Source organism: Oncorhynchus tshawytscha, linkage group LG02, assembly GCF_018296145.1.
Source record: "Oncorhynchus tshawytscha isolate Ot180627B linkage group LG02, Otsh_v2.0, whole genome shotgun sequence".
Taxonomy (NCBI): domain Eukaryota; kingdom Metazoa; phylum Chordata; class Actinopteri; order Salmoniformes; family Salmonidae; genus Oncorhynchus; species Oncorhynchus tshawytscha.
Window position 1 is genome coordinate 23610435 of NC_056430.1, and position 20015 is coordinate 23630449.

Sequence of the window (20015 nt, forward strand, 5' to 3'; positions counted from 1 at the left end):
TGCATTTTGAGACAACGGGCGGACATGACTTCACCATTTGGGAAGAATTATGCGCTATCATGAGACCCATTATAGGACACCTCTGAATCATGTAAAGATCATTCTGAATACACACTCACAACTCAACTCCAACAAAGATATTTTATCCTTTTAAAATTAGGAAAAGTTCAACATCATTGCAACAATAATGGATTATATATTTTGTTTGTAAACTAAATGGTAACACTACTTATACCTGTATAATAACAATGTAATTACTATAGGACAGTCCCTATGTTAATAACAAACACAGCTCAACTCCCTTACTATGTAACTACAATGCATACTGAATGCAACAACCTAGGGTAGGCTTACTAAGGTATGCAGAGGTCAGATTTACTTGATCTTTTTTAAAGTTAAGGGCGAAAAAACATTATTCGTGGTGAAAGGAATTTTATAATATATGTACATTATAGTAACACCTGTAAGTACAAAACTACAATGATTAAAGTTTTGCTTTAGTATGCAATTAAGAATCAGTGGTAGAGACATTGTAAGTGTGTTGTGTGTTGTTGAAACTATATTTTCAGTTCCTGTTGATACTATGTTCCAGTCTTACTTCTGCTAGCACATGATAGCAATAGGAGGAAGAAGGATTGGGAAACTAACTGCAAATAACAATAAGCTGAACTCCGCCTAGCAGAGACATCTTTGTATTAGCACCTATTAATTATGACGATATATGGTATTAAAGTTATGGGACATCACCCTGGCTGGGGTGATCCTCAGTAAGGGATAAAAAGGGAAAACACCATCTTTGTACTGAGTGTGTTACTTGCAAATTACTGTAAGTGTATACTCTGGGTTGCAATCCTTATTAAACAAACTAACCTCTGATCAAAGACGTTTCCTGTGGTCACTTGTGTGCACATAGGGCAGAATTCCCTTACAATAGTATCAGAATGATATACAGCATTTGCAGCATTTCCACTGCTATCTATTACGGAAGGCTATCATTATCTGATTATAGTGCTTTAACCTGGTCCTTGTCCCTTTAAAGCGGCACTCAGCAGTAAAAACAATAACATTGCCTAATCCTCACCCCTGGTTTGGTAAAAAGCTGAGGGATGGGGCTGGATAAATTGTATCACTCTTCAATTCCTAGATATCAAAATGATCGTTTTAACCATGTTTTGAGGCTACGTAGTGTGTGTTTACATTTTCTTTGTTCACAAACATTGGAGTAAAACAATCTTATATTTTGGGTTCTGATGGGGTACGACAATTGAACTAAGCTCATGAGGCCTTTATAAGCTATATTAGTCAAGAATCAATGGGTACATAACGTTAATGTATAAGTCCCAAAATGTATGTAGCAACTGCTGATTGCCCCTTTAAGACGCGGTGAGCATGAGAGGAGGTGGTGCGGTTTCACACCCGGGGTGAGAAACATGGGTTGGGTCAACGTCTGGTGAGTGACAGCTGGTCACTGGCAGTCGAACCGCCTGTAGAATCCTAAAACAGCCAGTGAGATTAGGAGTTCACCGTTCCTCAAATTTGAACAGCCAATTGCAAGGGAAATGGGAGGTTCCCTTGTGCATCCAAAGTGGGACTACTATGGAACGACGACTGAAAAAAGTAAACTAAATCAAGAATAAACAACTCATAGTGGATACAGTCTGAAGTTGGGGACTGAATTTGTTAATAATCGGACAGCATCTGATAAACATTTCCTAGGCTCTTCGGATAGCATAACGCGTCGAGGGTGCGGCGAAATTGGGATCAATTGGCACTAGCAAGGTGTTTCTTTTTTGGCGTTTTGCAAGCGTCATAAACGAGAAGTCAACGATAGTTTTCGGCACTAAACTTTGCCTTCCACATTTGCATAGCAATGGAACATTGTATCACAGTCCACGTTTTAGCCAACATTCCAAGCCCGCGATGAAGAGAAGATACGTTTCAACGTTTATTTTGAGTGCGGAGGCAACGCGCATAGGCTAGTATTTAGATAGTGTCAATTTATTCTAGGAAAATGTGTGTCACTTGTATGTTTGACATGCTGAAAGTTGTATTGAAAATGAGGATCCGCCGTTGATGTTTGCCATATTTTTGCCTATTATTTCAGTGTTTGCCAAAAACGAATCGCTTTGCCAAGAGACCTCGTTATCAGCCTTTTATGGACAAGTTCTACTTGCATTTAATTGTGTTTACTTGACAAGTTTGTAGCCTTATTTCTAAGTAAACCGTGAATCAACTTTGATTTCAGACCACATAGGACACGAGGAGAAAGTTGGATTGATAACTTGTTTTAAATTACTTATTTGGAAGAGTAGACCTATTGTCTACATCACAAGTGTTTGTTTTTACTTAATTTTAGCACAACGCAATTGATGTACTATAACAGACCTCACTCTCTCTAAAACTGTATCATATTTCCAATTTGAGGAGAGATCAGTGGCCGCTCGATTAAACTGGATACAAAATGGCGGCGCCCCTGGAGCGAATTGGATCGGGTTCCCACTATGGTTTTTATTTAGTATTCTCGCTGGAACTGTTAATCAATTACGGTTTGAGCTCAGATTTACCATGTGCTCAGAACTGTACCTGCAATGGAGATTCTGTGGACTGTAGTCATTTGGATTTGACAGATACACCGCTGGACCTGCCGATTCGGACAGTTTCCCTGTAAGTAGATTCGAGCTGCCGTATTAATTGACCAACGCAGCCCTCCACCGACTGTCGGAATCATTGTTGCAAGGACATAAATTAATATTTCAATGAACTTTTATGGAGTTGTAACTTGCCTGATTGCATGGTTGTCTTATTACTTTGTACCAGAACCCAAATGGGCTATACATGCATGGACAGCGGAATACGGATAATGTCAAAACAACATCTTTGTCGATTTTTGCCATTTCCACTGAATCTGAAACTACTTAACAAGTTGCTTTCAATTGTTATCCCCTTCAATAATAGGCTTTATTGACGTATTAGGCTACTCCCCACCTCTGAATAGGCCACTTCAAGGGTGACCCAAAATATATACATTTGGGAGAAAATAGCCTATATAACTAAATCGTGTCAATTAGGAAGATTTAGATACATTTTCAACAATCTAAACAATATCTACTTATGTATTTGGGCAAATCATTTTTCCAAGGAAATTGACTAGCTTAAATCTCATTGGATTTAAACCTCTGTTGTCTAAACATCACCTCATATAGATTTATGACACTTACAATATTAGTCCTTTATTCCCTATTTGGTGCTGTGGCCCACAAATTGGATTTCTAGTAAATTAAGCGTGTATTCTCAAGACATCATTGGCCACAATGGGGGGACAGTCTGCAGGTTTGTTTAGGAAATGAGCCAATTGAGAAACATATTTTCTTGGAATGTGTCTTGAAATTGAGAACATTTCATTCCTCATCCCATTGAAATGACAGCTTGTTTATAGACCAGTTACTTTTAAAAAATCATAATTTTGGCTCAAGCAGCAGTGGGACCACTGTTTCAATGGCAATTGGGAATCTTAAGGACAATTCAACTGCAGGACTGTTGAGGAGGAGCGAGAGGGATATTTATATGTCTTTTTTGGGGCTTGGGGGTTAAAAAGTGAATCTTCTCAGACTCCCAGGTTCCTGTTTGAGGCAGTTTGTCTTCCCCTGGGAAGTGAGGAATGCAACTTTTAAAAAGTCCTCTAAAATGTGAGTAATGATGCCTTATTGCCCTTTAGCCCCACAGTGGTGTTCATGGCATAATGTAACACTGATGCATAGGTATACAGTACTATACTATCTTCAACACCACTACTAGAGCAATGGGGACAAGTTTCCCATCTGGAATGGCTAAAAGTAAACATTGTGGTGTGATATCTGGTGCCTGGCGGATCATGTCTACACCAACAACAAAAAAAGATATATATATATATATATTATTTTATTAGGTTAGCATACTTGTTATCTGTAAGTACCTTATTGGTCAAGATTAAGCTGTGACATACTCTTGTTTTCAAATTGAATGGTTTTATTGCATTGAATTAATCTGTAAATCACTTAGGCTGTGTATTTCTCCACGTTTGTAGAAGCCACAAAGGGAGACTTTCTTCTCTGGTTTTCTATTGAGACTGTATGTGATCCCATTAAAACTCTTATCCCAGTTCATTTGACTTGTTGAAAGGAGGAGATGCATTCGTATAGGTGGATATTTCACTCTGTTTACAAAACGTGTGTGTGTATGGGGGTTGGGCACAGGGGAACTGCCATTCACTCTCGCTCATTACAAAGCATGCACTTTTTTCCCCCTCTTGGCACTTCAAAAAGCTGGGCGTTTAAAAGTTTACTGCACACATTGTGTAGGGAGAGAGGTGGAGATGAATGGGCAGTCACTGTGGACGGCTCACTGGTCGGCTGGAGCTACCTCTAATTTATGATCAAACGGATATGCCACGTGGTTTGGCCTGGTCTGAAGAAAGGTCCACAGAGACTCACTCAATGCATCACGTAAGGAAGGAGAATATTAAACATGAACATTTTATCAACAAATACCTTTAATCCTCAATCTTAATCCTATAATGATGGAGTAAAATATGATCATCTCATAAATCAGGTATACATTTATTTAAGTTAATTTTAGACTGTTTAGAATTTTATACTATGATTTTTTTAATATAAACTTTAAAATAAAACCTTACTAGGATTCATTGAGATCCTAGTTTTAGACCACTGTGTAAGTGTCCAGTCACATCCATGCTGGGTTTCACACCAAATGTTTGTCTCTCAACCTCTGGGGAAAATGTGCCAAGTGAATTAGTGGGGGGAATAAAATGTCCCTGTTATGTTTAGACCTGGCCTGGGTGGATGCTAGCAGTAATAGCGTTCGGTCAGTCAGTGAGGTGGGTAAGCGGACATTACTGTTGGGTGTCTATAAAAACAAGATTGGTCCAGCTCACAGTGAGCTGCTCTGAACTGGCTCTTCTGTAGCAGAACGCCATTGTGTTGGTTAGGACAAGATGGACGGCTTGTCATGATGGCTTGAGTTTTAAAAATGTCTGAAGTCCTAGATATCATTTTTTGTAATGCTCCTATTATTTAAATTCTTTAACTGTATAAAATAATTACAAGAATTACATTTCTCATTCTCTTCATATAATCTGTGCTCAGGAACAAATAGTGACTTGCTGTTGTGGTTCTATTTTATATAGGCCTAGTGTAGTGATGACAACTCCTACAGTAGCATGGATTTATTAGTATACAGTATATCTGTCAGTAAGAGCGAGAGTTTTCTGAGGAAACTCTCTGGGCACAGCTTGGTGAAAAATGGAGCCATAATGCCTTCCAGTTGTCAAAAATAGTTTCCCTGTTCTGCCCTGTTTTTACAGCTCTCCTGTGACACTGCTGCCTTGATGGAGATAGTAGGAAACAAGCAGGTGTTTGGCATATTCAGCCAAAGGGAAAGCAGAGGAGATTGATCTTACAGGGAGAGATGACGAGGCATTGAAATAATTAGATGGGGAAATTGGCGAGAGTGACCACTGGTTATTTAGGGAGAATGTTAAATGGTTAATATACTGTACTTCAAAGCAAGAGATTTAAGGGTATTCTATATTTTTGCTGTTGCCTTTATTAAACGTATCAGAATATAGTGGTAATTATGCATGCCCATAAGGCTGTAAACACATCACAAAGATTGTTCCCTAGATAAGTGCTCTAGTAGTTTTCTGATGAATAGCCTAATGATACCCATTGCAGGCTTCCTCTCACTCGTTGAGAATCTCTCTCGAGTGGTGGTTTGACTCGTTTGTGGTCACTGTAAAGTGTCTCTGCCTGCAATGCCATCCGTGTTATGGGTTTTACAGAAGGAAATAAAAGCATGAACATTATCAACATTGGCTCCGATCGATGTGGTTTGATACAGGGACAAAGTAGAGTCCCTGTGTCTGTAAGAAGTCTCTCCTGCTTTGTCCATTTCTACAGCTGTGGTCTACAGTGTCACCTATATTCACTCAAACAGGAAGGAGAATTCTCTGGATTGATCCTTTTACAAACCAGCTTTTGCTGAGTGGTTTCCTACACAGGCAAGAAATGTCAAGCCCTGACACAACCAACTACTCACTGCCTCTTTTGACAAACAAGTGTTGCGCTTTATACCATTATCACGGTACCAAAACATCATGATACTTATGATTAGTGATGCACCGATATCACATTTTTTGGATGATACCGATATTCAATATTTTCCTTGCCAAAATAAACGATACCGATATTAAACATTTTAGTGGCCTTTTAAGCATTCTAGTACAGTTAACTATTTAACACACGCGCATGGACGCATCGGTCTGAGGCACTGCATCTCAGTGCAAGAGGTGTCACTACAATCCCTAGTTTGAATCCAGGCTGTTTCACATCCAGCCGTGGTTGCGAGTCCCATAGGGCGGCACACACTTGGCCCAGCATCATCCGGGGTAGGCCGTCATTGTAAATAAGAATTTGTTCTCAACTGACTTGCCTAGTTTTAATAAAGGTTACACACACCACACTGACCAAAAAGTTCTTTAGTTGCCTTTCACTTATGTCCCCATTACCAGTAAAACATAATCAAAACCTATTTCTTTCACTTACTTGCTGTGCTGTTTCGTTGTTCATTTGTTCAGTCATTTAATTCTCAACCAGGATTTATATGAAACACCTTTTGGGTTTTTGCATGTCAACACTGTTTGACTTGCCAAATAAGCTGGTTGACCAATCAGGATCTGAATATGACTGCACGTCACATAATAATTGAATGCATTCATACGTTTTTGATGTAGTTATTACACATTGATTACACTCACTCGTATTTCATATGTCACAACGATTCAGCGATATGTATGCTATGATGCTGGTAAAGTTGTCTCGCACACCTACAGTGCTGGTTATAATTTTTTACATTTATTTTTTAAAGATAGCTAGCTCATGGATGCAAACAATGTTCTTCCCTCAAAACAGAGCAAAACGAAATCTGTTTCAGTAGCTATCGTTAGCTAGCTAACTATATAACTAGGTGTCATCAAAAATAACCCTAATTTATAAGACAGTTCTTATTTGATTAATGGTGGTCGGAACATCTGTGACGCTAGCAACAATAAGGATTAGCCACAATAGTGGACTTTGCGGTTAGCCTTCAAAATAAACGTATGTCATTGACAGTGATGCAAATTAATACAAATAGTAGAATTATGGCATAATTGATCATAATAAATCGTGCTAAACGAGGTTGAAATTTTATATAAAATTAACAAAAGACAATTTGACATCTGTTGCAATCACACTGGATGTGTTCTACTTTAGAATTGCATTGGGGCATACTTATTTCACTGTACAGCCTTCCCTATGGATTGTGGATCAATAACATGGTGTATCAGTCTACTAGGTGACACCCAGAGAACATTAGCATTGTAGCTCTTATTGCGGGACTCTGAAACAACTGTGAATTGAGCCACATTTATTGTCAACCTATTTGGATTAAACACTATTCCAGAGGAAAAACAATATTGCGTGGATGTTTTGGGGTCTGATAACTGAGGAGGACATTGGGAAAAAATATATTGGGTATGGAGTAGACTGTTGCCCCTTTCATTGATCTCCAATCCTTTGGTAAAACTGTACAGTGCAATATGAATGTCAATACACACAATAGGCTGACTGGGGAGATGATTTCACACAGTCACAGCCCTGCGATAAGAGCTACAACGCCAATATTTACGTGAACTCTTCACAGTTGTGTTCTGTGGGGGTCACCGAGTAGATTGATAAACCATTTCATTGTTTCACATTCCAACCTTGTTTAACGTGATCTAGTCTAAATATGGCACGATTCCACCAATTGTAACCTTCTGCATCACTTTCAGAGAGGTACTTTTATTTTGATGGCGAACTGCAAATTCCACTATTGTGGCTAGCTTCACACCACAACTCGGTCAGGTCGAGACTCACTAGCCAGATGAAGCTACCTGGCTGCTTTTAACGTTAGCTTTGGGCAACAGGGTTAATTAGCTGGCTAGCTATTTATTTTCATGAACTGAAGTTCAATTTCAATAGGTGAACAACAAGTGGCTACCTAGCTAACCCTTACAAGGATTCCTAAATCATTGCTAAGAGCAGTGAAAATGACTGCAATTTCTACTGGTAATTGTTTTCAGGCTGGTTGGTACTAGCTTTGTATTGGTACCAAGCTAAAGCTAGCTAGCTACCCCAGAAGTTGCAGTTGAAAAAATGATGCTTTATTACCACCGCGGTATTGTAAACACATCGTTCATGGCCGGTGTTTGCTTGTTTGCGGACTTGTATATTTTTTTGTACAGCTTTGACAGTGCTACTGAAAGTAGTGGTGGCGCCTGGCTTGCATGTGCAAATTCAGAACACACAACATTCTATAATAGAACTGTGTTATTTGACGTGTCAAATTAAAAGCTAATTTAATGCGTCATAGTGTTATTTGACATGTATCTTTTTTGACACGCAAAGACCCAAACGGTGTTCCATAGTGAAGTTACTAGCAGTGAAGCTATTACTGTGTAACTCCGGTAAGGCAACATCTGAACAATAGCGCACTTGGTGACGTTAGTGTGTACCGGTGCTCGACCAGTTGCGAAAGCCAACATCACCCACAACAGGGAACTGTTGATTGTCAAGGGCAATGAATTCCATTATCTTGGCCTTAATGTATTGGCCTTTGAGTTGTCTCGCTGAAATGTACTTACTCTTTCAAATGACTGCGCGATCCACACAGCAGACATTGTGGGCTAGGTTAGGAACGCTGGGTAGCCAAAATTTTATGTGGCATCATTACGTCATGTACCTATGTTTTATATAGGTATGCACGTCAGCTATGACATTGTTTTTTCAAATCGTCATTAAACTAGACATCGGGCCGATACCGATGTTGGCATTTTTAGCTAATATCGGCTGATTCGGATATGTTCACCGATATATCTTGCATCCCTACCTATGATACCGACATTTTAGAATAGCTTAGTACTGTTTCATATGATGCTACAGAATTTTTCAGCCCTGTTTATAAGCTCAGTTGAATTGAAGCAACAGCCTCTAGTCTCTTGTATGGGCATGTCCAATAATATCCACTTCACTATCATGCTCATATCATATGTGGCAGCTGTAATCAGCCAGTCTCATCCCCTACTAGCCCTCACTCACCTGCTTCTCTCCGTCAGCTCATCATGCACATATCACGTGTGGCAGCTGTAATCAGCCAGCCTCATCCCCTAACAGCCCTAGCTCACCTGCTTCTCTCCGTCTACTTTTCATGTGCATCTTTTCCTCCGTCAGTTCTTTTAAATATAATTTGGCCTTGATGGCGAGCGGGGATGCAGATCCATACCCTGATTAGTCTTCTATTGTTAGACTTGTACATTGGAGCAGCACGCAAAGCAATGTTGATACATTGTATAATTTCATCGCCTGTTATAACCAAGCGCACAGACCAGTCTGAGTAGACTGACTGCAAGTTCATTGTCATGCAGCCTCTGAGTGTCAGAGAGGGGAAATTGAGCCTGAAGGCATGCCTGCAGCTTTTTTTTTTTTTTCACCTTTATTTAACCAGGTAGGCTAGTTGAGAACAAGTTCTCATTTACAACTGCGACCTGGCCAAGATAAAGCATAGCAGTGTGAGGAGACAACAGAGTTACACATGGAATAAACAAATTAACAAGTCAATAACACAGTAGAAAACAAAGGGGGAGTCTATGTACAATGTACAATGTGTGCAAAAGGCATGAGGAGGTAGACGAATAGTTACAATTTTGCAGATTAACACTGGAGTGATATATGATCAGATGGTCATGTACAGGTAGGGATATTGGTGTGCAAAAGAGCAGAAAAGTAAATAAATAAAAACAGCAAAGAGAACAGTCTCCAGCCTAAGCAGTTAAAAATTGGCGCGCATTTGATATAATTTCACAAACCATGTCGCTGGCCGCTTTAAACTAATCCCAGGTTGCTAATTATTGGTTTGACAACAAGCACGGTTGTTCAGTCACGTTACCTAGCTAGCTAGTAGCCTGGTAACTTGACATTTATGTTTTTAGGCAAATTTGATTGGCACAGGAAGAAAGGAAAAGGGACTGCTACTCGTGCTTCAAAGGTACGATTCATATAGGCATAATGTAAGTCTAAACTATATCAAATACATTTCTTTCTGGTCCTCCTTAAATTCTGTTTGGAAGGGAGGGAGAGGTCTGTGTTAACTGAAGAGCAAAGAACATTTCAGGCAGTGTTTTCCCCATACTGCCACAATGACATGCAGATCATTATGCATGTATAGTCCTTCCTCCCATTCCTCTAGCCAAATCACTGGTCAGTCTAGTCGCCATTCTATAATACAGTGTGAAGTTCTACTCTATACAACATATTGAATTTAAGTGAATTTCAGGTTTTTGGAGAACGTTTCGAAAAGGGGAAAAGTGTCTGGGGACAGGATGCTAGGCCACTTTCTGTTATTATTTTTTTCTCTGTGGTATCTATTATTTGGACTAGTGTTGTTGGTATTGTGACAACACTATGACAGACTTTCTGTTACTGCATCATATGCCCCTCTGCCTTCAACCTCTATGGTTTGGCTTTTGCCCAAAGGAAATGGGTTTGTTTTGGTGGTTTCCTGACAGGCTCTGGTCTGGTGGTTCCTCTGATCTTGGGTCCAGTTCACCTGGCCTGAGGGGGTGCACTGATGGGGTGTTGGGGGTGGAGATTCTGCTGGAGGGTTTCTGCCTGCTGCCTGTAAGTGTTTTCAATATCACAGTCTAGTGCATGTCTGGTTTAACTGGATGGAAGTTCTGTAGTCTGACTGAACCAACTACAATCAACATGCAAATAAACACTAAAACTTTGCAGAGGAGATTGCTGTTGCTGGTAATCAAGGATGTTGCCATCGTGTGACTGGTTACCATGCATCTTGAGCCAGGTGGTATGAATGAAGGAATGATTGATAGCAGATCAAACTGCCATAATGAAACAAAAGCTAAAACCAAAGCGGTTATCTCCATTTCCTTAACCCCAGATGGACAGTGGAACAGCCATACAACAGCAACTGTACAGACTGCAGGACTGTGGCTCTTGTGGTTTCAAGGGCAATTCTTTCTAAGCAGTCTTGTAAACTTGTGGTATTGAGAATGATTTTAGTAGTCTTGGATTAATTTCATGGGAGCCCAATTTGAGACCAGGGTCTCATTCACAATGTTTCACAATAACATTTTATATTCTAAAATAACAAAGAAGTAGTAAAAAAAAAGGTACATTTTCAACAAATAAACCATTACAATCAATCGAAACAATTGCATTCCTTAATTAATTTAACACCAAAGTGCTAAACTTCCCTAGCGGCATCAGGGAATCAAGATGGAAGGAATTTAGCAGGTTATTGCAACAATGGGGCCTTACGCCTATTATGTCCCTAGGCCCTAAAGCAACATCATCCTCTAGTTTCCTGGGGTTTACTATTATATCCATAGTGCTCTCATTTTATCATTCCTAAAAATAATCCTGTTGGTGCTAATGTTTGATATTTTCAGTAGATAGATGCTCAGTGCTTGCCTAAATAGAAAAAGTATGGCTTTTATTTATTGTTTTATGTAAATGTAAACTTTTATACTACAGTTTAAAATGAAATGTGTGTTATGTATGTATGGATATAGATGATCTATATCCATCTATCTAGACACACATTAGCAGCAATAAGTCATTATCTAAGTCATAACTATAGATAAAAGTTGACATTCACATTAAGTTATGAAGTGAGCTCATCGCTGTGTTCACTGTAATGACAATTGAACAGCTGCTGCCAGAAGTCATTCCATAGGAATCCAGTCAACAGAATAGATGGCCTTTTTTGTTAAGACACACTGGGGCGCCAAGTTTTTTTTTCCTTTTTGTTTAAGCCAGTGTCTACAAAGTTGGTTAGATAAATGAATCATCTGTGAATTCTGTAGGCCTACATCTGGTAAGAGTTTGGAAACCTGATTTGAAAAAAAAGAGAGCGACTTGGAGAGGTATTGCGAAGTGGAGAACCCTCTAAACAGGCCGCCACAACCAAGAGCTGATAGCTGTGTGCTCACCAGAGCCAAGCTTTCTTACCTTCCAAAAAACCTGCAGTGGCCGTGTCCACTTATTTAGTAGAAAACAGAGGCTTTCAGTACCTGAACATAAATCCACACACACAGGCCTACATACAGTTGTTTATAAAGTTCAGGCCTGTATTTGGGCCCATTCTCTCTCCATGGATGATGGTGTAATTATTGCAGGCTTTTCTTTTTGCAAGCATAATAAACATTAAGCAGGGGGAAATATATTGTTCAATGATCAGTCATTTTCTTCACTTTGAAGTACAGAATATAAGATCAGCGGCTAGTCGAGGGAACTGGAACAATACTCCCTCAGAATGGACATATTGATGTTATTCTTTCAGATTCATTGAGGCGGTTCATTTCCTTTTGCTCGTAATCAAGGAGTCTAGCGACTGTGGAACAAATGAGGATTTGCTATCAAACTCCAATCCGGGTGTGTATTGTGCATGAGACTGTGTTGTGTGCTCCTCCCTCATGTGGCATCTTTGGGCCTAAGTTCATGCTGAGCCCTGTTTGGCTATATATCAACTTTTAAGGTATACCGGTATGGATTTTTACAATACAGTCTACAAAGTTATTTTGATAAAGTGCTAAATTAAAAGTTAAACTAAATTTGACTACTTCTCTTTCAGTTTGGTTGAGTATAAAACCATCAGAATGGAGAATTGAATTGAAGCCACTGAATATTAATTTGTTACCATCCTAGGGTCCTGCACTACTCAACATATTTAGAAATGTAATCAGTCAGAAACATAATGCTGACTTACCGATATTTCAGCCATATCGCCCAGCCCTCTTGGTGTGGTGGGGCACCATTGCTAAATGAATATTGTTGAAACACTGGGTGTATTGTGACACTTTTTAAATAAAAATGTTTTTGTTTGTGGCTGCTTTCTCAGTCTTGTCCACCCTCTCTTGCCTGTGTTTTGCAGGAGTCCAAAACAGTGGTGGTGGTACTCCTGTGTATGCTCTAACTGCCATTGCCTGGCTGTAAATGGGCCTTTATGACAGGAAGGGGGGGGGGACAGCACAGTGTTATATTGTGCTCTCTTTGCCTCTGTCTGGCTGGCCCTCTGTTTGGCCTATGGGCGCTCTCCCTCTTCTCCTAGCTCCCCGACAGACAGAAGGTTATTCTTTGACCAATTTATGGCTGGTCAGACCACATAAAAGCTCCGCTGTTTCCCAGCTGCATCACAGAGGCCCTGTTGCTGATATCATTTCACACTTCCAAAGAGCGAAGTTCACACATCTTATCAGCGATAGAGATGAGCAGATAGAAGATTCCGGTCTAGTAGAACCCTTCCCCACCCCCTTCCCCTCTGCAGTCTGCCTTTAATTATGAGGGCACTGTCATAAGAAATAACATTACTCCCAAGCGCTTTGACGGAATACAAAACAAGTCAATGTGGTGTTTTTTGGGAGTTGATGAAGGGTTTATGACGTCAATCCAACAATGTGTAATGGTTGACGTCTAGTGCTGTGGGGGGCTTTGAGTGTTTTGGGAGGTTTGAGGCAGGTCAGATTGTCTTGTCAGACAGGTTTTATAGCTTTATCACTGCTCTAATGCGGTCTGAGTGGCCAAGAGAACCTGTACCCTCATGAGCTACCTCTAACTGTGTTGCTATTGACCCGAGGTCTCTAGAGTAGACTGTGCTTCAGGTCAACAGGTGGACTGGGAAGTGGCAGTAGATTAAGTTACCTGGCCTAGTATGTATTCCTAGACAAGTCTGTTCAGTCTAGGCCTCTCCATCCTCCACTTCCAGTTGATCCTGGTTGCACAACTCCTTGCATGCTTTAGATCAGGGCATTTTAGTTTTTTAAAAAGTTTTTCTAGACATTTTAGTTTTTAATGCCTAGGTTTTTGGGCTTTTTCTGTCCCATAGCCTTCGCCACCTGTGTTGTGCCCAGTACATTGGATTGTGCCCCTGAAGCGTTATGGTATGGCTGATTCTGGAGAATGTATTCCTAGACAAGTCTGTTCAGTCTAGGCCTCTCCATCCTCCACTTCCACCTTCACCTCAGTTGATCCTGGTTGCACAACTCCTTGCATGCTTTAGATCAGGGATGAGGAAACTGCCCCCCCCCCTTGTAGACCTGCTGATTTATGTATTTTTTTCTTTATTTGGCTAAAAGCTAGACATGAATTACCTTGCTGACACTTTCTGGTCAAGAACATAGCGCTGTGATCTTGATCATGCTGACTAATGTTAAACAAGCCTGCTCATTTAGATAAACAGCAGAATTCTTGCTGTGCCATGCAATGGAATTCACCATTCCAGAGTTTCAGCAGAGGGAATAACGTTTTGTAGTGTTTGCCACACTCCATCACAGATTTCTCTTAGCTTTCAAAATAATGTGTTTTTGGACTGGTAAATTGACCACGGAGATCATTGAGGTTAAGAGTTTTCGGACATATCAAAGTTTATTTGTCATGTGCACAGAATACAACCGGTGTAGTAGACTGTGAAATGCTTACTTACAGGCTCTAACCAATGGTGCGAAAAAAGGTGTGTGTGTGTGTGTGTAGGTAAGTAAAGAAATAAAACAACAGTAAAAAACATTTTTACTGTTAGTCGGGCTGATTGAGGTAGTATGTACATGTAGATATCGTTAAAGTGACTGTGCATATATGTTGAACAGAGAGTAGCAGAAGCATAAAAAGAGGGGTTGGCGGGTGGTGGGACACAATGCAGATAGCCGGTTAGCCAATGTGCGGGAGCACTGGTTGGTCGGGCCTATTGAGGTAGTATGTACATTAATGTATAGTTAAAGTGACTATGCATATAAGATATAAACAGAGTAGCAGCAGCGTAAAAGAGGGGTTATAGGGGGGGGGCACACAATGCAAATAGTCAGGAATCTTATGGCTTGAAGGTAAAAACTGTTGAGAAGCCTTTTTGTCCTAGACTTGACATTTTAGTTTTTAATGCCTAGGTTTTTGGGCTTTTTCTGTCCCATAGCCTTCGCCACCTGTGTTGTGCCCAGTACATTGGATTGTGCCCCTGAAGCGTTATGGTATGGCTGATTCTGGAGAACGTAAGCCCCAGTCAGTGAGGCGTAATACCACCTTCTCTACTTGTGACTGTAGAACAGAAGGAAGCAATGGTGTTATCACCAGCTGCTCATACAGTAGGTGTTAAAACACACTGAAACTTATCTGATCAGATAGGCAAGACAATGAAGGTGAATGAACAAGGGAAGACACATCTGGAGTTGTATAAACACTCCCTTGGCCTTCCTGAGATTGAGAATACATACAAACACACACCGTTTGTTTGTTATTCTGGTCTCTGGCACCAGATTTTTCTCCCAATGTGACCTTCTCTCTACTCTAAATGGACAACAGCAAACAATGACATGCTCTACATTTCTGTAGTTCTTTTATCTTATACCAGTATAGCACTCAGCTTGTTTTTCCTTCTGAAAGCTGTTAAGGGGGCAGCAGCCCTCCTGAATGGTGTTTTATTGGTTGTTTTTAATGAGGAGCTCTCCAGTTAAGCTTTATTATCCTCAGTTTGCACTGATCAGGGCCTTGTTAAAGGCTGGCGCTGATTGTTGTGGAAGATTACTGTGGTCGGTGTCGCTCACTGTGCTGCGCTGAGGCGGTGTTCTCAGCTGTGTTTGTACCTTCCTGTGCCGCCCAGCCTGGCAGAGGAAACCCTGTGATTTTTCACTTTGCTTCAGTATAATGAGGTAATTGTCTCCTGTAACAGGGACAGCAATTTAGCAATCTGTGGCACAATGGCGGTAGGAGGGCCCTGCCAATTATCGTAACACAACGCCCAATCAGGGCTGCCTGCGGGGCCCACACACTCTACCATTTATCTCCTCACACACATGTATACTGTAGAGACTGACTTATCTCGGCAGGTAGCCTAGTGGATAGAGCGTTGTGCCAGTAACCGAAAGGCTGCTAGATCAAATCCCTGAGCTGACAAGGTAACAATCTGTCGTTCTGCCTCTGAACAAGGCAGTTAACCCACTGTTCCTAGGCTGTCATTGTAGATAAGAATCTGTCGTTCTGCCTCTGAACAAGGCAGTTAACCCACTGTTCCTAGGCTGTCATTGTAAATAAGAATTTGTTCTTAACTGACTTGCCTAGTTAATGTTAGTCTCTGTGCAAGTGAAGTGGTGGCTATTAAATGCATTGTTAGTCTAAACTGCAAATTGACTTGTACACAGATGGATGTCTGTGTATCCATTGTGTAAACCAAGTCAGAATCAGTATTGATTGGGAACAGTACCCAAATGGAACAGTACCCAAATGGAACAGTACCCAAATGGAACAGTACCCAAATGGAACAGTACCCAAATGGAGCAGTACCCAAATGGGACTACAGGGTTGTCACAATGTTAGAGAGTTCTCAAAGTTGAAGGAAAACCCCTGTAAAATGGAGAGTCACGTGGGTGTATCAACAATACTAATCAGTCTGTTCTCTTTATTACAGACATCTTGGCCACAACAAGCTGACAGCCATAGACGTCGAAGTCTTCTCGAACCTCCCAAACCTACGAGAGCTGTAAGTTCCTCAGACATGATAGTCTCTCCTCCCTCTGTCTCTCTGTGTGAGTATTCTTCTCTCACCCAGGAGTTCCCCTTGGCTTTGTGTGTGTGTGTGTGTGTGTGTGTGTGTGTGTGTGTGTGTGTGTGTGTGTGCGCACTGGCCTCATTCAGAACAGCACAGTATCGATTGTCAAGCAGACGGATTATCTATGAACGCAGTTCCTCACAAAGTGCTTCCCCTTCACGTTCTAATGGACTGCCCTGTGTGTATGTGTGCTTAGTCTAATGAAATGTTTTCTGTTAGCAGTAGGCCTAGCAGGCTTCCCAATGATGGTATTAGACGGGGCATCAGTTATGTCCTTACTGGACTGTACCCTGAACAAACATGGCAGTAGATCGGCATCTCACACAGGGAACACTCACCATAATTGTCAGGTCCCTAACTGCTATGTAGGACAGTAGTGTCAATGGACAGAAATTCTGTCACACACACACACACACACACTCTACATTCTAGCATCCTTGTATGTATTGTCTTGAAATTAGTCCAATTCAGAATAAAGTAGGGCTGGTGGTTTCTATATTAAGCTTTCTCCATCACTTGACACTAGTCAGGCTGAACCCTGGCTTGTAAATATTTGATATATTCAGGAGGGTCGATCTCAACCCAGGTAGGGAGGACACAGACACTCTGACATCTGTTAGAGCCCAAGCACACACATTAGCCAGACACAGCTTTATCCAGCTATGTTTTACTCGCATACAATTCTGTTATTCTAGGAATGAATCTTACACACTTCAGATGGATACAGTAACTCCATATCTATTTCCTTACTACACTGTCAAACCCAAGAGGAAACCTCATGTTGTTACTTCAGTTCCATGTTATCTCAATACAATGTTCTGTTACTTTCTCCTTTCAATCCATTATGTCCTCTAACATCATTGTGTCTGTGTTTCCCTCAGGCGCCTGGACCATAATGAGCTGACGTCCATCCCTGATCTTGGTCAGGCTATGTCTAAGATCGCTTTCCTCTATCTGTGAGTACACCTTTCATTTACCAGCATGGGGACGTCAAGCTGGCATCCCACTGTCCTCAAACTGCTATCCCTCACCGACTTGTCAATGTGTGTTTGAGTGCAAGTTTAGTTATGACCAAGAATCCGGGGCATCAATTGTGTATGGCAGTCGTCATACCCTAGCTCAACACTGACAATTTAAAATAGGCCACGAAAATCATTTCAATCCCGATTTTAAAAGGCAAATGCCGTTTGACGGGCTGGCTTTAGGACCTTGCGGATGTCTCAGAGCTGGTGGGCAGGCTGTTTGATGGAGAGCTTATCGACATAGCTGCAGTGAACAGAGCAACTTTTCTCTCATAACAGTGCAGATGTAGTAGATGGCTAGGTAACTGGCCTGACATGAAACTTAACTAGAGTTTTTAATCCCGATGTAGAAATGCAGTAAATGAGCTTAAATTGTATTTAAAAAAAGAACCCCCGGCAACCTGTTAACTTTGCCATACCCTATGTTAAAAAATGATGCCCCTGCCAAGAATACTGGTGAGACACTCATTCTATTTGAATTGCTATGCTATGACGGTAGTATGTCAGAGATGCAATATATATACGAAAGGATGTGGACACCCCTTCAAATTAGTGGATTTGGCTATTTCAGCCACAGTCGTGGCTGACCGGTGTATAAAATTGACCACACCGCAATCTCCGTAGACAAACATTGGCAGTAGAATGGTCTTACTGAAGAGCTCCGTGACTTTCAACTTGGCACTGTCATAGGATTTTTGCCCTGCTAGAGCTGCCCTGGTCAACTGTCAGTGCTGTTATTGTGAAGTGGAAAGGTCTAGGAGCAACAACGGCTCAGCCGCAAAGTGGTAGGCCACACAAGCTCACAGAACGGGACCGCCGAGTGCTGAAATGCGCAGAGTGTAGAAATCATCTGTCCTCGGCTGCAACACTCACTACCGAGTTCCAAACTGCCTCTGGAAGCAACGTCAACACAGGAACTGTTCATCGGGAGCTTCATGAAATGGGTTTCCATGGCCGAGCGGCCGCACACAAGCCTAAGATCACCATGCGAAATGCCAAGCGACGGCTGGACTGGTGTAAAGCTTGCCGCCATTGGAATCTGGAGCAGTGGAAACCAGTTCTCTGGAGTGCTGAATCGCTTCACCATCTGGCAGTCCAACTGACAAGTCTGGGTTTGGTGGTAGCCAGGAGAATGCTACCTGCCTGAATGCATAGTGCCAGCTGTAAAGTTTGGTGGAGGAGGAATAATAGTCTGGGGCTGTTTTTCATGGTTTGGACTAGGCCCCTTAGTTCCAGTGAAGGGGAATCTTAACACTACAGCATACAATGACATTCTAGACAATTCAGCACTTCCACATTTGTGGCAACAGCAAGGCCCTTTCCTGTTTCAGCATGACAATTCCCCCGTGCACAAAGGGAGGTTTGTGGAGATCGTTGTGGAAGAACTTGACTGGCCTGCTCAGAGCCTTGACCTCAACCCCCTCAAACACATTTGGGATGAACGCCGACTCTGAGCCAGGCCTATTCGCCCAACATCAGTGCCCGATCTCACTAATGCTCTTGTGGCTGAATGGAAGCAAGTCACCACAGCAATGTTCCAACATCTAGTGGAAAGCCTTCCTAGAAAAGTGGAGGCTGTTATAGCCGCAAAGAGGGGACGAAGCTCACACTTACTTTTGGTCATGTAGTGTACATTGATTGCCTCTCTTTAATGGATGTGAAGCAATGACTGTGCTGAGCACTGAGACTAGTGCTCCAGAGTTCTATCCTGGTTACAGTTTGTGAAACTCTGCCTGGAGGGGGACTGCCTGTGCTGGCATCTCACAGGAGATTTATTGCCCTATTTTGGAAGAGCCGCTGTGTGTGTGTGTCACAGCTGTGAGCCCAGTGGCTGACCCTCGACAGACACACACTTGTGTCACTGTCCTGCTTGCCTGGCCTACAGAGTAAGTCAGTCTTTGTTGTTTTCCAGCCTCCAACAGTTCACCCGTCATGGTGGCTACAGAACATTCTAGTTTCTAGGGATGTAACGATTCAAATCAGTCTGAATCAAATGTTTAAGATACGAGAGCATCGGTCTGCAGACGCCAAACCAATTCAAATGTAGCGTGCATCAGTCAGAAAATGTATTCCTTTGTGACAACTGACGCGCCCTCTCCTTCAGTGTCAAACTAAGCATGTAATGGTTTTGACAGACATTGATCGACAAGTCATTTTGCATGCCGAACAACCCCAGGGAATATCAGAAGCCTAGTGAAATAGCCTACTGTGCCCAGCTTCACATGCTGAGAAATGCAAGGTAGACTGCTTGTTCTTGATCATGTATATCTGCGTTGCACCTTCAGCATTCAAATGCTAGAAGTATTTTTA

At 41.5% G+C, this 20015-nt stretch overlaps 1 protein-coding gene across 1 annotated transcript in view; it reads left to right on the forward strand.

Annotated features, from left to right (window-relative positions):
* Positions 1-1555: 1555 nt before the first annotated feature.
* The window catches only part of LOC112219209 (leucine-rich repeats and immunoglobulin-like domains protein 1), a 44793-nt gene continuing 26333 nt past the window's right edge, over positions 1556-20015 (forward strand). The window contains exons 1-3 of the mRNA XM_024380404.2: positions 1556-2664; positions 16543-16614; positions 17565-17639. Of these exons, the coding sequence (XP_024236172.1) occupies positions 2462-2664; positions 16543-16614; positions 17565-17639 (350 nt within the window). The 5' untranslated portion in view covers positions 1556-2461. The remainder of the gene's footprint in view (positions 2665-16542; positions 16615-17564; positions 17640-20015) is intronic.